Source organism: Crotalus tigris, unplaced genomic scaffold (assembly GCF_016545835.1).
Source record: "Crotalus tigris isolate CLP2741 ecotype Arizona unplaced genomic scaffold, ASM1654583v1 scf7180000017831.1706817, whole genome shotgun sequence".
Classification (NCBI taxonomy): Eukaryota; Metazoa; Chordata; class Lepidosauria; order Squamata; family Viperidae; genus Crotalus; species Crotalus tigris.
Window position 1 is genome coordinate 1,199,778 of NW_024096660.1, and position 21,021 is coordinate 1,220,798.

The window sequence follows — 21,021 nt, forward strand, 5'->3', positions numbered from 1 at the left end:
TCTCTTCAAGTATTTTGACCAATTACAATAGCAGAGCAGCTGGCAGGAAACTGGACAAGCCTTGAAATACAAAGTGAAATATTTGTTGTATTAAGCAACTTGTTGAAATGTACACAGAAGCAATAGATTTGATTTTTTTTAGCAAAGCAGCCAGATAACACCGGCTGTTAGCTGTCTAGATAAGTCTATTTAAAGAAAACATAAAGCACACCTTCCTTAGGGCAAATAGCATGTCCCATTCCAAATTCATTTGCTGTGACAGGTTGAGGTATAGAAATTACAAAGATCCCACAAAGAGAAATGATCAATAGCAATTTAAAAAACACCTGATGTTTAGATTTTCTATTGGGTTTTGAATACCTTGTTTATTTTCTGTAGGTCAAGCTTACATTTATGCAAAGAACAGGTATAGATCTGAAACAATGAACATATAAAGGAAAATACACAAATATTTGCTGCCTATAGCATGTTGAGACAAATAGGCACATTTTATACTGCTATTTCATATATTCCACTTTAAGACTTTAATAAAATTAGTTTAAAATCTGATTACAAATTCAGGAATAATATACAAATATAACCTATGTTAATAATTCTGAATGCTTCTTTGCAGCAGGGGAGAGCCTACTTTAAGTCATCACGACATTTGCTTAGCTGAAACAAGAATTAGCTTTTAGCTTTTATTTTATCTTTATGTAATGGTTAAAAATAGCAGTGACCCATTTGGAAAATAAAGGAGCAATTAGATTATGGTTTTTATTTAATAATGCCAGTAGACAGTTTTATTTAGAGATATGATACCTCACATGAAAGAATCATGACATGTTTGTTCTTTTTTCAATGTGTGATGTACTCTTTCGGAAATTACCAAATTGTTTTATGTTTACTCTCAAACATTTATTATTTTGAGATCAGAACTGATGAAAAACTTTTAACAATGCCATTTAAACCAAGAATTGCCAGCACATTTTGTAGTATGACATGCATGAATTTCCACCTGCAATTAAACTCTCAACAAAGGGAATTTTTTTAAAAAAAACCTCCAATCTGGCGTGTTCAACCTTTTCCCCCTTGATTTAGAGCTACTACAGGCAATCCCCAACTTGCAACCAGAAGTTTAATGACCGTTCAATATTATAACATCCTCAGAAGAGTAGTTGTAAATTATTACGCCACCTTCCCCATAGTCACATGATGGTATTTCAACTGGCTCACATTTATGACTTACAGCAGCATCCTGCAGTCACCTGACAGTGATTTGCAAAAAATTTTTGCTGGTTTCCGGCAAAAATGCTTATTCAGGAGAATGGGTTCATACTTACAGCTGCACGATTCACAATGATTGCTGTTAAAATGGTCATAAAATCAAGTCTGCTAATGTGGGCATCTCAACTTACAACTCTAATGACTTAGGACTGAAATTCTGGTCACAATTTCAATCATAGTTCGAGGACAACCTGTATAGCTGGGTTGCAAAAATCCAAGGGGTGCCATGAGTTTACTGTCTTGTAATGGTTATCTAATTTCTGCAGACAGGTTTTAGATGAGGTCATCCTGTTTTATCTTTTATTTCTTATTCTCTGAGATGAAAACAATTTTATATATGTGTGTGTGTGTGTTTGTGTGTGTGTGTGTAATAGTATAAACTCCTCGAACTCTGGGATAAGTATAAAACAGCTGTTTATTGTTGACAGCAGTAAAAACAATAAAAGCAACTATTTATAAAACAAATAAAATCAACTGACTTAGCTTTCGCTGATCCACTGTCAGCGTCATCAGAATAAGCATTAGGGGTGGGGAGTTTGCTTATAAATCTAATTGGCTCCATGCTCTACCCATTGATCGTGTAATGGGCCCACCTATTCTAACTAACCATAGTTGTTCTAGTTGTCCTGCATCTCCTTGTCCACATTTTGGTCCCAACGCCCTCTTTCTTCCCATCATTCTTTTCCTTGCCCGTTCTGTTTTACCCACTCCGGTCAGTCCTACCGCCCCTCACTGTGTCTCATCCCCTGGCATGTGTGTCAGTTCTGGGGGTCCCTCTCCTCCTTTTTCTATCTTCCCCGCCCATCTTTCCTGCACCCAGCCATGTGATATTGCTGCCCATCCATCCTCCAATCCTCCCCCTCCCCTGCCCATTCTAGGCTGTGTATTCCAAAGGTGGGTTGGGAAGATAGAAAAAGGAGGAGAGGGACCCCCAGAACTGACAGTCGATTTTATTTGTTTTATAAATAGTTGCTTTTATTGTTTTTACTGCTGTCAACAATAAACAGCTGTTTTATACTTATCCCAGAGTTCAAGGATTTTATATACATTACACAAATATGCCTGGGATTCACATTTTAATTATCTATCTATCTATCTATCTATCTATCTATCTATCTATCTATCTATCTATCTATCTTCCTTATCTGGAAAAGTTGGCAACCAGCAAAAAACTTACACAAGCTTTGTCCTAATCCAAAGAAGCCCTTTGAAATAAGCAGCTCAAAACTTTGCTAAGGTCCATCAGACTCTCCCCTGGCTGCTGCTGTAGGAGGAAGATAAAGAGAAATAAACAGATCCTTAGAGAGAATGGGATCTCAGGCAAAGAAAGTACCAAAAGAAATAGAACCAGACTTCATTCACCTTTTCTTCAGGATCTACCTGTCATTTCAGCTTCTTATCTTCTGTGAACTTCACAATGTAGCCCTTAAACTGTATTGCAGGGGTCCCCAACCCACAGTCCATGGACCAGTACCGGGCTGCAGCATGCCAGCAACCAGTACGTACAAACAAGGAAAGCCCCATCCGCGGGTTGCAGGCAGCACACAAAACCACGCCCCCTCCAGTCCACGGAAAAATCTCTCTCCATGGAACTGATCCCTGGTGCCCAAAAGGTTGGGGACCTCTGACGTATTGTACTCTTGAAGCCATCAGCCTTCCACTGGAGAGACACACTGATACCTCTGCTAAAGGGAACAGAAACTTCTCATACCCTATAATTTATGAAATACTCACTTTTTGTTGAAAGGAAATTATAGATGTAATTTATTTTTATAGAGTTGGGTGAACTCAACTTGTTTTAACCTTCTTGTGTCAGGGCCCTACAACTGTGACCTTAATTGCATCAGGGTAGGATATAGTTTTACTATTTTTGTCTAGATGAGAATCAAACATCTCATAATTATTATCATAAAACCTCCAGGTTTTCTCATAGTTCCCCTAGTCAGACAGAATTACAATTAAAATTGTATCAGCTGATTGGTATCAATGTGAGGGAAGCACATGGAGAGCTAAAATAAATGAACATATAGTCTGATTTAATCATAATCCTTACCTTCCATTCCACATTTATTTCATCGTTTTTGTTAGTCTATCTGATCCAGCTAACTAGATCTTGTCTTTTGAACTGTGGCAAATTGAAAACCCAGCTACAAAGATGCTGACCGAAAGCATTACTGCCTAGTCTAATAGGAAATTTATAAGCATAGTATAGGCTAATCAAAAATATAGGCTGCTATTCTTATAATCAGGCTTTTTGTCCAGCTCATACAGTAGGTCTCCAGTCCCAGCTGCAGTACAGCAACCCTCAAGAGGCTGCAGGTGAATCTTTTAAAATTTGCTAGAACTGTATTAGAGAATTGAAAATTGGATCTTTTGTATCTAAAATGTCAAATGATGGGCTATCTCATAGTGTTGCTAAGCTGACAAGAGCTTTTAAATGGTCAAGCCTGCCTTCATCACCGGTGGCCAAACTCGAACTGCCTAACCCTAACCCTAACCCATTTTTGCAGAGCTGGCAAACTGTAGGAAAGTCCTTGCCTGCCAATCAAAATCAGTTTGTGGCTTCTATTACTGGTTTACAAGCATTAGTTTGCTGGAAAGACCAGGCGGTAATTATACTATACACGGAAGGAGGGAGCATCTTTCTCTGCTTGTCCAAATAGCCCTAGTGATAGTTTTGGTTTCACCAGCACCAGCCCGGTCTTACAATTCAAAGAGCTATGCCTGGAAGCATTAACTATGATCTGCCCTTCATTTCACACATCTGCCAAAAAGCAATCAGTGAAAGCAATGGGAGAAAGGGTCCTGGGAATCATTTCATTTTTAAATTATCCAGTAATCTCTAGGTAGCCAGCTGTCTCTCTAGTAATAGTTGAAGCCCGTTCTGGTCGCTTTTTGGTTACCAGCAACTTGTACAATGCTGCCCTGTATTTCTTTGAGACAAGATTGTAAAGGATTGGGTTGATTGTAGCACTCAAGTAGAAAAGCTGCAATGCAAAAGCATTAAAGTACTGAGAGAAAAGCATCATCCTGGTGTTGTTTGAGTTGATATATATGATCCGGCCAACATGAAAGGGCAGCCAGCAAATGAGGAATGCCAGAACCAGGATAACTGCAAGTAGAAAGAAAGAAAAGAAGGAAATAAGATGGGCTGTTGACCTGGTGCAGTTATGAATTGTGCCCATTATTGGACCAAGAAGGCTTGCTTTAGGATCACTATTTGGATCACTGTAATGTAATGTACTGTACATAGGGGTCGTCTTGAAGAACATTTAGAAAATGCATGTGCCACATGCAGATTTTGGCATTTCTCATTACACCCATGTGATGAGAATATATGAGCATATCATTATACCCACAGTGAGAATAAAATCTGGAACCCTTAAATCCACACTGCTCTCATGGCTCCATGTTCTTTCTAACATTGCCCCTCCTGATCTCGGGTGATAACAACAAACAGTCAAAGAGTGGAATAAGGTAAACATACCATTGATTCCTAGAGGTCTTCCAACATATAAAATAAAAGACTCTATGCCTCTCGCCAGGCTAAGTCTAGGAAACCAATTTGGGATAATATACCACAGTCTTTACTATCTAGATGAAGAATGGCAGTTAAGATGTGTGTGTGTGTATGTGTGCGTGTGTGTGTGTGTGAGAGAGAGATACTAGTCATTTCCTATACAACCTTCCACAGCATAGGGCCAGATTACTTGTGGGACCACCTTTCTCCCGTGATTTCTGCTCAGCCACTAGATCTAGCAGAGAGAATATGCTCTTGGTGGCAATGTCTGCCCTATGGAACAGAATCCCATGGAAAATTTGGATAGCCCTAACCCTGTTAGCCTTTTGTAGGGCATTGAAAACCTGGCTGTTTCCCCAAGTATTTGAATCAGAAGGTTAGATCAGTTCTACTCTTGGTGTGCTTTTTCTGCATGAGTGGGGTTATTGTTTATCTTAAGATGCCAGGGATTATATGATGTGTCTGGGGGGTGAGATTAATTCTTGTATGCTTCCAGAGTCATTTGAGTGAGATGGACGGTCATATAAATCAAATGAATAAATAAATAAACTAAAAGACTTAAAGTTGCTGGCTACTTTGTACTGACTACTGGGTATATAAACAATTGGACATAAATCACATTTCCAGATAGAGCTACAGAGTAGGAGCAGGAAAATCTATTATGTGGAAATATAACCATGAAACATACAGAACTCAGAGACTGACTGGGGGACTGAATCTAGAGCTTTCTAGAGAAGAATGGTACTGAAGAACAATGAGAATGATTTTGGCCACATGCTATAGTTTATGAGACTAGAAGTATCACCTGGATATTTGCTTGATCCCCATGCTCAACTTCAATATGTATAGATAATGACAAAGGTATGAGTTCTCTCTCGTTCAACAGAATTGGCTCTGGGACCTCCCATACTTTGAAAACTGAAATATTCCCATGAGCCCAAAGCTTTATGTGTTCTGAGATTCTGAGGAAGTATTACATCCCCACGGAAGTCTGCATTTGAGGGTCTGAGCAACAAAATTTTCTTCAGGATAGGGGTTGATCCTTATTTACAAAAAAAATCTCTGGGGCTGGAGTCCCATGCAGCTCTCCAGGCTATGCAACCCTGATTACTTGTTTACATTCATTAGATGCCAGAAGGATTAGCTAGACATTCTGTAGGATAACCCTGGATAATACTTGGAACTAGATCATCTTCATTCGGTATTTTTGGACTCCACACAGCATCCCCATAGTTGTTTATTATATACCAGGATTTTTGGGTTTCCATCAGTTCTGGATGATAAGTGGTTTGGAAAGGTTTTAGATTGTCAACCTGCTACAGAGTCCCTAACAATAGAAATTTGTTATGAATCCAAAGGTTTCCTAATTCTGAATATTGAGGCTGGAGGAGTTTCTTTGATAAAGATAAGGGATGGACAAGACATTGGAGCACTAAGATAATGTTTCCTCCCCCATTTTAAGATATCCTCCACTTACTTACCCAACATGCGCACTGTTTGCTGATGGTTCCTGTATGAAGCCAAACCAAGATGTGCTTTGCCAACACGCAGAAGCTCTCTAGCAATCAAGCCATGGAGAATGTAGAGACAGAAGAAGGGAAGGATGAAGTAGCTGGTGGTGATCCAGAGCATAGTCTCTAACAGCCCTGTCTGTTGGGCATGCAAAGTAGGGCCACATTCACGGCTGAAATCATCATCACTGGAAAGGTTGCCAGCCTGTTGGACTCCCACAAGGAACAGGTAAGGTGCAGCAGAGAGCAGTGCCACAACCCAGAGCACTACCAGAAGGGCTTTTACCCGCTGTTGGGTCACTAGGACTTTAGCCCGCAGCGGGAAGCAAATGGCCAGATAGCGCTCAGCTGTCAGGGCTGTCAGATGCAGGATGGAACAGTAGGCACATGCCTCAGTTGACCAGTGCCACACTCGACACAGCACAGTTCCCAGCACCCATGGCTGGGAGCGCCACACACGGTACAGATCCAAGGGTAGACCCAGGAGGAGCATCAACAGATCAGAGACAGCCAAACTGCCCAGATATAGACTGGTAGTGTTGTGTAGCTCTTGGGAGCAGCTTGTCACAATCACAGTCAAGACATTGCCCCCTACACCCAGCACCAGCAAGAGCAAGCAAACAGCTGTCACTGGGATGAGAATGCATATGGGCAGCAGTGGGCAGAGATACTTGTTGCAGGGTGGAAGGGCCCAGATTTCAATATCCTGTTCTTGACACACAGCTAGACTGCTGCTGTTGGTCAAACCCATGTTGCAGGCAGCACTGCAACTGGTCCCCAAGCTGCTATTACAGAACATTTGGAGCACCTCTTGACACAAGATGTGAATTCCCTTCTAAGGCATCAGAAATAGGTTCCTGCTTTCCTTGGTCCTGCTTGATCTGATGTGTGCTCCTGCAGCTTTTTCTGTCCTGTCCTTTCCTTCTTTCCTCCCTTGGTCTCACTTGGTCTCACTTTGTACTGCAGCTTTCAGCAAAATCCCTGGAGTTGCTGCCCCTTTGCCTGTGCAGTGAAATGAAGTGCCAATGTTCCAACCCCAGTCTGATGGATACCCATGGTTACTAAAAGATAACTCCTCCCAAACAGACAGCAAATAAGAAATCAATGTTTTTTATTTGCTCCAAATTGAGCCTTATTCTTTCATATCAGCAACAGAAGCAGCTATTGAGAAGCAAATAACGATTCCCCTTCTCAACCAAAAGTATAAAATAGCTGCTGAGATGTGAAAGAGAACCCCCCCCCCCAAAAAAATAGAAGTACCTAAAGAAGAGATTCTTGGATCCATAAAACAGATCAGATTTATGCCTTTGACTTCATCAGAGACATGATCTTGTTCTCAACTGACTGGTATGTCTATGGAGATTCTCAGTCATCCAGGTCATGACTGTCCCAAAGGTGCTTTTTCAAAAGGCAACTGGACTTTGTTTTTGCTTGAAGACGTTTCGCAAAACTGAAGAAGCTTCTTAGATGAGAAGCAAAACATCTTCAAGCAAAAGCAAGGAAGTCCAATGGCCTTTTGAAAAAAGCATCTTTGGGGCAACTGACTGATATGTATAGCTATGTTTATGGGAACTGGGGAGGAATTGTAAACAGCTTAGCTATATGTAAAAAGCACAATATGTTACAATTACAGTGTTTGAAAGACAAACACTAATTGCTAAGGGCAGATGTTCCAGTTTTGCTGTGTACTTTTGCACTTTACAGCCTGAGAAGATACCTATGTCTTGAGATGAACTGCAGTAATAAAATAACATTTCTTGATGAGTTTTGATTCATATATTTCACACTTTTTGTTGAAAAACAGCTATTTAATTAGATAGTTTTCTTTTCAGGCAGATTAAATGTTCTTCTGCTGGTTCCTGAACATTGATGTTACCACTAAATGGTGGTACATATGTCCATTTTACTTTGGGTTATAGTGACTGGCTAGGATCATACATCACATTTATTATTATGTTGTTGTTGTTGTTGTTGTTGTTTTTATTGGGAGTTACAGTTTTTACTGATAGTTACAATGACAATGAACTAGGCACTGGAACTTATTTTAAAAAATCATTAAAACAAAAATAATTTGTGGGCTTTACCCACTTTCATACACCTATCCAGGTACCTTCTTCCTTCTGTTTTGTCTTTGCTCTTATCTCTGAGATAGGTTTTAGTCACTCTTGGCTGTAACAATTCCACTCTTATTCCCACACCATGCAAAGACAGTCTTAAGAGGTTTATAATCTGTTGCCAATTACCTTAGAGTGGGCCTTCTCCAGATCCCATTCACTAAAGAATGTAATCATATGGGACCCAGGAAGTGCACCTACTTTGTTCTAATTACTGCTTTCTGAAATGATTTCTGCCTAGAAATTTGTGTGGTGCCCATCCTTACATCATTTAGGACAGGGCTTTTCAACCAGTGGTACAGGTACCACCTGTGGTACATTGGCACCTGGCAGGTGGTACGCGACCATCCTAGAAAAGTGATAGCAGGGGAGGGGAATGAGCTGAACCAGTGGCAGTACCGCACAAGCCTGAGCGAGAGACGGCTGGAGCTGCAGGGCTGTCAGGGCTCAGTGGAAGCGCCAGGATCAGCGCCAGCTTCAGCTGGAGCTCGGCACTGATCCTGGTGCTTCTGCTGAGCCCAGAAGAACTGCCGATCAGCTGGAATGTTGCAGCCTCTCCAGGGTTTTGTGCTTTACAGTCAGATGCTTGGCAACTGATTCATATTTATGACAGTCATAGTGTCCCAGGGTCATGTGAGGTTATCAAAACCTGCTGCAACCACCCAGCAGATGGGGGGAATAAAAACCAAACACCCCCCACCCCACCCACCCCGCTGCAAATCCTCAGCAGAAATGCTTACAACAATGAAAACCTCGGACAGGAGGAAGAGCGTCACCAGGTGGGCAGGCAGGTGTCTTGCTTGGCTGTGGCTTGGGGGGGGGGCACTTTTTTCAGTGCCATTGTAACTTCGAACAGTCACTAAGGGAACTGTTGTAAGTCGAGGACTACCTGTAACTTTATCACTTTTTTTCTTTTTTTTTTGATCAAGTTTTTGACACCTTGCTAGGCGACTGGTGGTACTCGGATGTTGCCATAGCCTAAAAGTGGTACAATGAGTGAAAAGGTTGGAAAGCCCTGATTTAGGAAACTATTGAAGATCTGGTTGTTCTCCCAGTCTTTAGTGGTTATGAGCCCTTTTTTGTCCTTTAGTCTGTTTTGTTTTAAATATTTTGATCTATTGGTTAGTTGTGTATTTCATATTCTTCCTATCAGCCATGCTAGCATGATCAGTGGTCAGAGATCATGAGAGTTGTAACAGGAGGGTCATACTGTACAAGGTATTCCAGACTGTTATCTATAACCTTGTTATATAAAAGTCGGAACAACAAGAAAGAGCAGTCTACTTATATCTTGAAAATATGAGGGCAACCTATTTCAACGAAATTTATGCCAAAGCCCAGAAGGAAAAGATTCCTGAGATATGTTCCTGGAGTTTATTAGTCAAGCATGGACATTTGTCCATAGCTGGAGGTCAGATTGGAATTATGGTAAAAAGAACTCACGTTGTAGTCTATACGGGAAGATAATTGGCATTTACACTTTTTTGTCACATGAATTAGGATGATCCCCTCTGCCTGTTCAGGTAAGCCCAGTAGGGCCAGATGGTAATGCATGTGATAAAATGCTCTGAAGGCTGTCAGAGCTTAAAAGATTGAGATTCCCCTGCTTTCCTTACTGTCTTACACTTACGATTGTCTGTAGCCACTGATCCCTTTTAAAAAAAAGTTTAGAATGATTTGCTCAAGAGTTTAAAATGCTGTATTGTATTATTATCTTTACTAAGCAAAAAATTATATTTTTTTCTGGGAATCTACTTCAAATTTATTAGAAAGGGTGGGGTGCCCAATACTGGAACCTTTTGAAGTAAATTGTATTTGGCTTTAATATAAATAATTTTGAATATACATATGATGTTCCTACAAATTAAAATATGTTTTCCTTTGAAGTGAAGTGAAATAATTACAATTGATTTTTTGTCTGGAAAAAATATGCTAAAGCATAACTATCATTGCTTTAAACATGATTTTGTCCTTGCTCGGCAGAAAATATTTCTCTCTACTAAATGGCAAATTATTTTTTACAAACATCAACTGGATCTGAAGAACATATTTTTGCTCTTTTTTGTAATAGTAATAATTTCCTTTGCAAGAATTATTCTTTCATATATTTTGCATAATTTCTTTTTCAAGATTTATTTCATTTTGTTCTTAACAACTTTCTATGTATGTACTATAACAGGAGATTAATCAAGTGTTAATATAAATGACTCCTGTACTGTATTTCATAAAAGTTGAGCAAAGACCTCTCTTTTCAGAATAAATACTATACTACTTTTCAGATCTGCTATCCACATTAAAGAAAAAATAAATGAAATCTTCCACAATTTGACTGTGGAAGGTCTACAAAATGTATTTGCTTTATAAGAATTGGTGTGCAGGTGAAAGCTTTAAATTTGAGAATTTCTGTCACTGACTTCTTTCCTGCACCTCCCATGCTCCATCTAAACTCATTAGCACATTCTCTTCATTTTTAAGATGGGGGAAAAAAGGGTGGCTACTGAGGTTTAGCACTTTGGAGACAGATGGATTCATTCAGCATCCTTAGAGCACATTTAGGAAGTTCCCACCAGATGACTTAAGACACTTTTTATTTTTACAGTATGGATGAGAAAAAGAAAGAGGTAGGAGACCTCCACAAAAGCATTCATCTTTGTCCTACTTAACAAAATTATTCTTGCAAAGTGCATTCTAGTCATGAACTACAGACATTTAAGTTAATTCACAATTGAAAAAGGGGGAAATTAATCATATAAATTAGCATACACAGTCCACATATATAAACAGCCCTCCAAATTATAAAAAGCTTGTTCAGGTAGGAAAGGTAATATTTGAGATGGTTCTTCCTTGCTCATAGGAGTTTTACATGTTAAGAAGCCAGCAGTCATAGTATTATTGATCGCACAATCACCATTTATCAAAAGACAACTGAAAAAGTTGTTCCCTTTCAGAGTTCTAGAACCACCTCATCAAACTTACCTTTGCCTATTATCTGTTTAGGTAAGTATTCTTCTGAGCAGCCATCATTCATTGTTTTTATTTTCTAAGAAGGCTTCTAGCATTTTCAAATACACACCATATAATCCCTTCTCTCTTTCTTGCAATTTTGTTTTTGCTGCAAGCTTCCTCCATTTCTCTCCACAATATTTCTGAGTGAGCATCAGGTCAGATGTCAGAGTGTGGCATAGAAGCCACATTCCATCCAGTCATGATTATAATTGTTAGAGATTTGGGCTAATGAGAGAGAACATAGTCAATGAAATAGTGTCAATCGCCCTGTGGAGAGAGATTCCCAAAAGGTCCTCTTTCCAGTAGACATTCACCATATTACTGCAGTGTGTAAAGATTCAGCAAAGCAGCTTAGAAGATTTGCTAAAAGAGACAATTTGGGCTAGTGGTTAAGGCACCAAGCTAGAAACCAGGAGACTGAGTTCTAGTCCCACCTTGGCCAAGAAAGCTACAGTAGCTGGATGAACTTGGGCCAGTCACTCTCTCAACCCATCTCACAGGGTAGTTGTCGTAGGGAAAATATGAGAAAGGAGTATTAGATATGTTTGCCACCTTGAGTTGTTTATAAAAAAATAAATGTAGGATATAGATAATAAATAAAACAAAATGATAGGCTAACTCAAGGGGAAAAAACAGACTTTCAAATTTCCTTCCTGGTTTCAGGATTTTTTTTTTAATAGTTTGCTATTTGCACTTTGGAGAGGTGACAAAACAGATTTTTCAGATTGTCCATTTCTCAGTAACAAAAAGTAAGATATTACTACTAATGTTGGGGACAAAAAAAGCCTGTAGTTCAAGCTCCACATGAGCTAACCTAATTTTTAAAGCCTTCTGCAATCGGCTCAGATCTCTAGTTAGACTGAGCTTCAAATCATCTCTCCCTGGCCACCTGCTTTAAACTTTTCATTCTTAGCTCCATACTATTTGCTTCCCTTTGTTCAGTACAATCTTTTTTGATTAGAAAAAAATGTTGCTGTCCACAGACTCACCTGGTCAATCCTAGCAGGAAGAGGGAACTGAGAGGATCTTCCAGATGTTGCTAAACTGCTATTTCCAGCAATTTGTACTGAAGTTGAATTGGCTGAGGGTGCTGGGAATTGAAATTCAGGAATGTCTGAAGGACTCTTGGTTCCTTCAGAAGCTCTTAAGAGCTGACAGATACATTCCCACAACTTGCTGTTTTGGTAGAAATCAAGGAAGTTCACTGAAAAAGAAATTGTGAGAATAAAGAATCACTCAAAATAACAAGTAAAAAATGGGGATCATCTTAAAGGTAAAGAAAAAAAACCTCCTGAGGTTTAATCATCATGCCCTGGAAGAACTTGTAACTTTGTCAAATATCAAGAGAGGAACTTTTAGAATTAGGCATTGAGTCATTTATTTGCTTCTGTGGTTTATGTATTTGTGTATTTTATATGTGTGGTTTCTTGCGCCAATCCCACAGATGACATTCGGAAAGAAGTGTCTTATGTCTCTGTGTTTTTTCAAATATCTTTCAGAAGAATCATTGCCATCGCTAGAAAAATCAGGAAGTAGTGCTCCAGGCCATGTTTTGCTAGATTCCCCACACTTTTTGTGGCAATTTACAAATTGTCTAAGAAACCCAAAGGAAAGGGGGAAGAGAAGGAGAAGCAAAATATGATGTTCACAGTTTGGGTTACCCAGTTGTTGCTTCTTTATCCAAATATTTAGATACACATTTTTATTCTTGCCTTGGGGTACCTGGAAATTGTTAGTATATACTGTAATTTCGAAAGTCTATATTTTATAAAAGTTCAGTTAAAGTTTTTTTTGGGGGGGGGGCTAGTGCTTAGAAGGAACAATTTCCTTACAAGAAGTCCAGTGACATTTGTTTAAATAAGCAGAGCTTCATCTGTTTTCTGTTAGGTTTAGGGAACTGCTTTTGTGTCATTAGATTTCCTAGTCAGACTTCCACATGATCAGTGTCACCATTCCCAATCATAATACTCTGAGCTATCTGACTATGGCCTGTATCCCAGATTGCAGCCATTGCAGGAAAAGGCAAGGTTGACTTGCACTCCTTCCATCCAACCAGTGAAGGAGCACAGAATTCAGTCATCTGCCAGTAACCTGCCATTCCTCCATCTCCCTCTTCCTTGCATTGCTGTCTTTGCTCATGAGAAAGAAAAAGCAGCCATTTTAGATACAAAAAGACTCACAGCCAAGAAGATGAACAAAAGCAGAGGGCAGCTTTGAAACAGGAAGATTAAGATTGCTTAAAATTCCCACCAGTGGAAAAGGAAAAGGGCTGGAAACGTCCAGCCCCTTGAAACTGAAAATAGTTCAGGTTGGGACTTTTGCACTAGGGGTTTTTGGCATCTGAGACACATTTAAAAATATCAGATAGGTCAACTTGGCTGCCCACTAGGAAATGTTAGCGTGAGAACTCAGGGTTGTATTCCCACCAGGGCAATGCTTAGATTTGATAGTTATCACTTTCTTTTCTCTCTCTTTCTTGCAGCCAAGAAGCCTGTGGCAATTTATGGGCCTCCCACCAATATATCTTAAGAATTGGGAGACATTCTGAGAAATAATAATACTTGGGATAGAAATAGCCCTGCCATAATTGTAGTGAGGCTGCAAAAGTCCAGATGATCACTACAAGTGGAGACAACTGTACATCTGGATTTTTTCAGACTAGATATGATGGCCTTACATCATGGGAACAATGCCAAAGCCTCACTTGAAAGTGTCTCTTGTCTGTCCTTATTGTGTTCATTGATCTATACACACATCTATACACACACGCACACACACCTCACTCCATCTCTTTGCCTAGTGGGACAAAAAGGCTGTGACAGTCCTGTCTGTCATCAAATAAATGAGCTGGTGTTGAAAATTAATCATGCTAATTTTGCCTATCAACACTGGTATAGCTGGGCCAATTTCCAGGGCCCTGTAGCTAAGTGGCAAACATTTGAGGCAACGTGCATAGGCCAAGCATAAATCTGGGGTGGCATGGGCATATCAGACCTTGCTTTTCTCCTTCAAAAATATTTTACAGCAAGATTAAGCAAAACATGTACAATTATATTATTGTGGTTCATTGGATAGTCAGCTTTATGTTTAGGTCAGATTTGGCATTTATAACAATAACAACAACAATAATAATAATATGAATAAGAATGTAGGAAGGGACCTTGGAGATCTTCTAGTCCAACCCCCTGCTCAGGAAGGAAACCCCATACCATTTCAGACAAATAGTTGTCCAGTCTCTTCTTAAAAACTTCCAGTGTTAAAGCATTCACAGCTTCTGGAAGCAGGTTGTTCCACTGATTAATTGTCCTAACTGTCAGGAAATTTCTCCTTAGTTCTTTGATAGTTTCCATCTATTGCTTCTTGTCTTGCTTCAAGTACTTTGGAGAATAGCTTGACTCCTTCTTCTTTATGACAACCCCTGAGATATTGGAACACTGATATCATGTCACCCCTTGTCCTTCTCTTCATTAAACTAGACATATCCAATTCCAGCAACCGTTCCTTATATGCTTTAGCTTTCAGTCCCTTAATCATCTTTGTTGCTCTTCTCTGTACTCTTTTTAGAGTCTCAACATCTTTTTTATATCTTGGTGACCAAAACTGGATGCAGTATTCCAAGTTGCCTTTACTAAGGCTTTGTAAAGTGGTATTAACACTTCACATGATCTTGATTCTATCCCTCTGTTAATTCAGCCTAGCACAGTGCTGGCTTTTTTGGCAGCTGCAGCACACTGCTGGCTCATACTTAACTGATTGTCCACTAGGACCCCAAGATCCCTCTCACAGTTGCTACTATTGAGCAAGATACCACCTATATTATAGCTGTGCATTTGTTTTTTCTTGCCTAAATACAGAACTTGCTTTTTTCACCATTGAGATTGATTTTGTTAGATAGCACCCAATGTTCAAGTCTATCAAGATCCTTCTGTATCTTAAGCCTATCTTCTGGAGTGTTGGCTATTCCTGCCAGCTTGGTGTCATCTGCAAATTGAGGTATAGAGGTCAGACTGATAGATCTGTAGTTTCCTGGATCCATTTTTTTCCTTTTTTAAATATGGGAACTACATCAGTTCTTTTCCAGTCCTCTGGTAGTTCCCCAGTGTCCAGGATCTTTAAAAGATATAGTTCAGTGGTTCTGAGATCACATCTGCCAGTTCCTTCAGAACCTTGGGGTGTGATCCATCTGGTCCTGGTGATTTGAATTCACCTAGGGTGGACAGGTGCTCACTTACCATTTTCTTGCCTATCTTAACTTATGTTTCTAATCTGTTTTTGATGGGTTGGACTTTTTTTTCTCTTTGTATAAAGATGGATGCAAAAAACATGTTAAGTAGTTCTGCTTTCTCCCTATTGCTTGTCACCTTCTTGCCATTTTCTCTCACTAATGGACCAATCGTTTTCTTAACTTTTTTCTTATTTTTTATATGTTGAAAGAAAGTTTTTGTATTTTTGACTTTTGTCGTAAGCCTTAGTTCATTTTGAGCCTTAGCTTTCCTCACTTCATCTTTGTAGGCTCAGGGTATTTGCTGATATTCTGCCTTAATTATGTGCCCCTCTTTCCATTTTTTATACTTGTCCTTTTTGTCTTTCAGTTTATCAGATAGTTCTTTATGCAGCCATGCTGGTTTCTTTTGAGAGCTGTTATTTTTCTTCTTCATTGGTATTGTGCTATACTGGGTTTTTATAATATCACTTTTCAAAATTTCCCAAGCTTCTTGAGTTGTTTTCCCTTTGAGGATTCTCATCCATGGAATCCTTTCCAAGCTCTAAATTTGTTGAAATTAGCTTTCTTAAAGTCCAATACTCTAGTTTGACTGTGTTCTATTGCTTGTGCTTGCATAATGTTGAATTCCAATATTGCATGATCACTCCCTCCCAAGGTTCCTGTGGCTTCAACATCTTCTATCATTTCATCTCTGTTAGTGAGAATTAAGTCCAATGTGGCTGGTCCCCTAGTTCCCTTCTCTACTTTTTGGGAGACAAAGTTGTCTGCTAGGTTTGTCAGGAATCTGCTTGATCTTCCACTTGGTGCAGTTTGTCTCCCAGTTGATGTCAGGGTAATTAAAGTCCCCCATTACTATTGTGATGTGCTTCCTACATACCTTAATTAACTGACTAGCAAAAAGTTCATCTATTTCCTCTGTTTGGTTAGGTGACCTATAGTATACACCTATGGCAATGTCATTTTTTCCCCCTTTTATATTGACCCAAATGCATTCAAGACAGTTTTCATCATTGTTGTGCTCTATTTCTATAGAGATGTAGTTATTTCTTATATAGAGAGCAAAACCTCCTGTTTTATTTGGTATGTTTCTTTTAAATAATTTAAATCCCTCTAGCTGTGTGTTCCATTTGTGGGTTTCATCCCACCAAGATTCCGTAATGGCAACAATATCATATCTGCCCTCATTTACCTGAATTTCTAATTCACCGTTTATTGCTCATATTCTGCATGTTGGTGTATAGCAGGGGTAGGCAACCCAAAACACTCAAAGAACCACTTGGACCCGTTTCACACCAAAAACAAAACACCGGGAGCCGCAAAATCCTTTTGATATCTAAAATGAAGATAACACTGCATATATCCTTTTTTACCTTTATTATAGGAGTGTGTGTGTTTGTGTGTGTGTGTTTGTGTGTGTGTATATATGTGTGTGTGTGTGTATATGTATACACACACACACACACACACACACACACACACACACACATATATATATATATATATATATATATACACGTACATACACATACAGGTAAAAAAAGGATATATGCAGTGTTATCTTCATTTTAGATGTCAAAAGGGTCTCTCTCTCTCTGTGTCTCTCTCCCTCCCTCCCTCTCTGCCCTTGGTCTGCCACTCCTCTTCCCCCACTCTCTTTCTTTCTCTCTCTTTCCTCTCTCTCTCTCCCCCTCCCTCTCTCTCTCTCTTTCTCTCTCTCTCTTCCCCCCCCATCTGCTGCTCACCTGGCAAGCTTCAAGTTGTTCTCCAACAATCTCCGGGGTAGGCAACCTCGTCTCTTTTATGACTCATGGACTTCAACTCCCAGAATTCCTGAGTCAGCCTAGCTGGGCTAGCTAGCTCTCTCCTGCCCTTCCTGCTTCCTGCTTCCTGCAGAGACGCAGCAAAGGGAGGAGCTTCGTCCAGTAAGCTTTTCAGCTCATCGGAGAACGCTGTGAGTGCAATCTTTTTTTTTTTTACACACACACACACACACACACACACAAAGAGAGAGAGAGCGCGCGCACACACACACACACACACACACAGAGAGAGAAGCAGGGAAGCGCAATTGCCTCTCTCTGTCTCTGTCTCTCTCTACAAAGGCAGAGGAGGCTGGGAGCCACAGGGGAAGGCTCAAAGAGCCGCATGCGGCTCCGGAGCCGCAGGTTGCCGACCTGTGGTGTATAGACATTTGAGTCCTTTATGACTGACCCGTTTACTTTCTACATAACCTGTGTGGTGCCTGAGTTTCCCTATTTCCTTACCACCTGCTTGATTAGTGCACTTGGTATGGCACTCACTATTAAAAGCTTGATTTTGCTTGACAGCAAGATTGATATTCTTATCTGCACAGACATCTATGTTACATGCACTGATAATCCTATCCACCTATCAAGTCCTTCCCAAGGACTTAGGATAGGCAGGTGTTATTGTTTGATGGTGTTAAGAATATCATTGCAGGTAAAGTAAAACTGCCAAGTAAAACCGCCTTTTGCAATTGACTGATGTTGATTTTCTCAATGCCGATGATATTTAAATAGTGCTCCAGATGTTTTGTGATGACACCCAAGGGGCCTATCACTATTGGTACTATATTTGCTTTAGTCTTTCTATTACTATTTGCAAGTCTTTGCATTTTGTAATTTTCTCCAGTTCTTTCTCTTCTGTTTTTCTATCTCCGGGTATGGCAACATCCACTATCCAGACTTTTTTTGGCTTTCTTATCAACAATAGTTAATCTTGAAGTATTATGTGGCAGGTGCTTGTCTGTTTATATTCTAAACCCTTAGAGCCACTTTAGTTTCTTCATTCTCTAGTACTTTGTCTAGTTTGTGGTTCCATAGTTCTTGTTTACAAGCAAATGGTATTTCTTGCAGGTATCCCAATGCACCATTGTGACTACTTTGTCATGCCCTGTAGACAGTCTATGTCACAAGTGTCAAACTCGCCGTGTCATGACATATCACAACTCTTTTTGCATTGTCAACAATGGGGTGAGCCCGGCTTCAGTATAATGAAACCGGTCCGCAGGCCAGCAGTTTTGACACCCCTGGTCTATGAAGCAGCTATGAAGCAGCTAATTAGGTGGCCCACTGTTTCTTCAGCTTCTTTGCAGGGCAACATTTGCTATTTATTACTATCTTCTCGATTCTGGCTTTGTATGCATTTATTCTTAATGCTTGGTTTTGTGCAGTCAGAATTAGCTCCTCTGCCTCTTTTTTCAACTTTCCTGATCTTAGATATTGCCAGATCTTGTTGTTATGTGGTGTGGTGGCACAGTGGTTAGAATACCGTATTGCAGTCCAACTCTGCCAGATGTTTGATTCTGACTGGCTCAAGGTTGACTCAGCCTTCCATTCTTTCAAGATTGGTAAAATGAGGACCTAGATTGTTGGGGGCAATTTGCCGACTCTGTAAACTGCTTAGAGAGGGCTGTAAAGCACTATGGAGTGATATATAAGTCTAAGTGCTATTGCTTATTGCTATTGCTTGCTAGTGTTTTTTATGTAGTGCACAATATTTTGTCTTCCCCGTGTCTCTTTTCTGTTCTTCATTTGCTATTTCTTGTAGGCCAGTTTGGTCTCAGTAACCCTTCAATGCATTTTCTTCATTGTCCTTCAGATATTCTCCCAATGCTTTTTTCAGTTCTTCAACTATCTGTTATTCTTGCAGCATTCAATGTCCACTATTTTCCTTGGTAAGTAGAGCCTGTCAGTGTCACTGCATGGATGAAGGATATGATTCATTGTCCTTATTTTTCTGGTCTTCCTATCCAGGGCTTTTAGTTCTGCTTGAATACAGTCCATGTATTTAGTGACTGGAATTGCGCAAGTGTTAATTGCCTTGATGGCATTTTCTCTACTGAGTTTGGATTTTAAGATCTTCTTCACTCTCACAATGTATTCACTAGCAGCCTTCTTCTTGACTTCAGTGTGCTTGATGTTGTCAGCTTTAAGGATGCCTAGATATTTTTAGTGATCTTGTTCATTCAGACTCTTTATGTTATTTCCATAGGACATCTTGTGTCCTTCAATTTTCACTATGTTTCCTCTGTTTTTTATTTTTATTGTTATTATTATATACACAAAATGTGAAATAACAGCTGCCAGCTCTTTGGCTTCATACATATCAAGTTCTTTCCAACAACCTAGGATGTTGTCATGTATTGACATAATACATGTGTAGATCAGTCAATGCTGCTTTTTCTAATTGACAGATGGAAATTTTGTCAATGTATGTATTTTCTAAGTGCCATCCAAGATTTTTGGGCATGGCATCCTGTGTGCCAATTTACCTTTATTACCACACAGTCTTTCCATTTCAATTTTCAGATCTTGTTACTATATAATCTTCTCCAATACTTTTGTCAACTGTTCTACTATCTCCTCCACATCAAGTAGCCAGACTTTCTTCTTTTCAACCACAGTTAAATTTGGTGTGTTATCACTTTGTATTTGGAAATCCCATAATATTTTAGCCTCATTTTTTGCTACTTTTTCAACTATATGTTCCTACCAATTTTTCATTACTGGCATATGATAAGTTTTATAGAGGTTCAGTGAATCATCTTAGCAATTGTGTTGCATCATTGTTTATAATCAGTTTCTGCTAATTTGTTCTACAAGCTGAATATACAATCTAATGTTTCTTCTGCTTCTTTCACAACTTGCGTTTTGAATCATTGGATAATTTTTTTTTCAATTCTGACCTTAATTGCATTAGTTCAAATAGTTTGCTCTTGAGCAGCCAAAATTCAAGCCTTCAGGGTTTGGGTTTTTTTTAATGTTCCACTTGGAAGCCACTGTCGGGTTTTATCTTTATCCACTTTCCCCTTGATCTTTTGTAGAAACTGACTTTTCCTTGCCAGCATTCTCTTGCTTTTATTACATTATTTTGATATTTATGATTTGTTTTCTACATTTAATAAGCTTCCATTTTTAACTTATATCAATGCCTTGTTCTTGGCTGTCTTTTACATAATTAACCAATGCATAATTATTTTCTTTGACAGTTTGTTTGATTTGAAGTAAACCTCTGACTCCATTTCTACACCACTGGTATAATCTATCAATAGTACTACAGGAAAGTAATGCATAGTGAATAATCATTAGCTTTCTTGTTTTCCAGTCCAGACTGCCCAGTTTGGCTTGTTATCATCATGGCTTGTCGCAAATTCAGCAGTTCTTTAGACTGGATTTGACATCGTTTTCAACTATCAAGTCCTTCTATTATTAATATTATATTTCTGGATAGAGATGTGTGGCTGTCTAAAGCAGCAGAGATTAAAAAGTATTTTTGCCAGCTCTAAAGAAACTGCAAGATAGTCACCCTGAGAATCCAACTGAGATCAAAGGAGATATGTGGGGTCATGTGGATAGA

General features: G+C 39.4%; 1 protein-coding gene across 1 annotated transcript; it reads right to left on the minus strand.

The window, feature by feature from the left end:
- Nucleotides 1-2,340: 2,340 nt before the first annotated feature.
- MLNR (motilin receptor) lies at nucleotides 2,341-7,519 on the minus strand. The gene is made up of 2 exons (XM_039342980.1): nucleotides 6,268-7,519; nucleotides 2,341-4,378 (listed from the first exon to the last, which is right to left on the minus strand). The coding sequence occupies exons 1-2, from the start codon at nucleotides 7,094-7,096 to the stop codon at nucleotides 4,095-4,097; spliced, it is 1,113 nt and encodes a 370-aa protein (XP_039198914.1). The 5' UTR covers nucleotides 7,097-7,519; the 3' UTR covers nucleotides 2,341-4,094.
- Between the last annotated feature and the right edge of the window lie 13,502 nt (nucleotides 7,520-21,021).

Excerpts from the sequence above, each read along its gene's own strand:
- MLNR (XM_039342980.1), bottom strand. The coding sequence starts at position 7,096 with ATGTTCTGTAATAGCAGCTTGGGGACCAGTTGCAGTGCTGCCTGCAAC. Across the intron at positions 4,379-6,267 it reads GCAAACAGTGCGCATGTTGG|TTATCCTGGTTCTGGCATTC; the intron begins GTAAGTAAGTGG and ends TTCTACTTGCAG.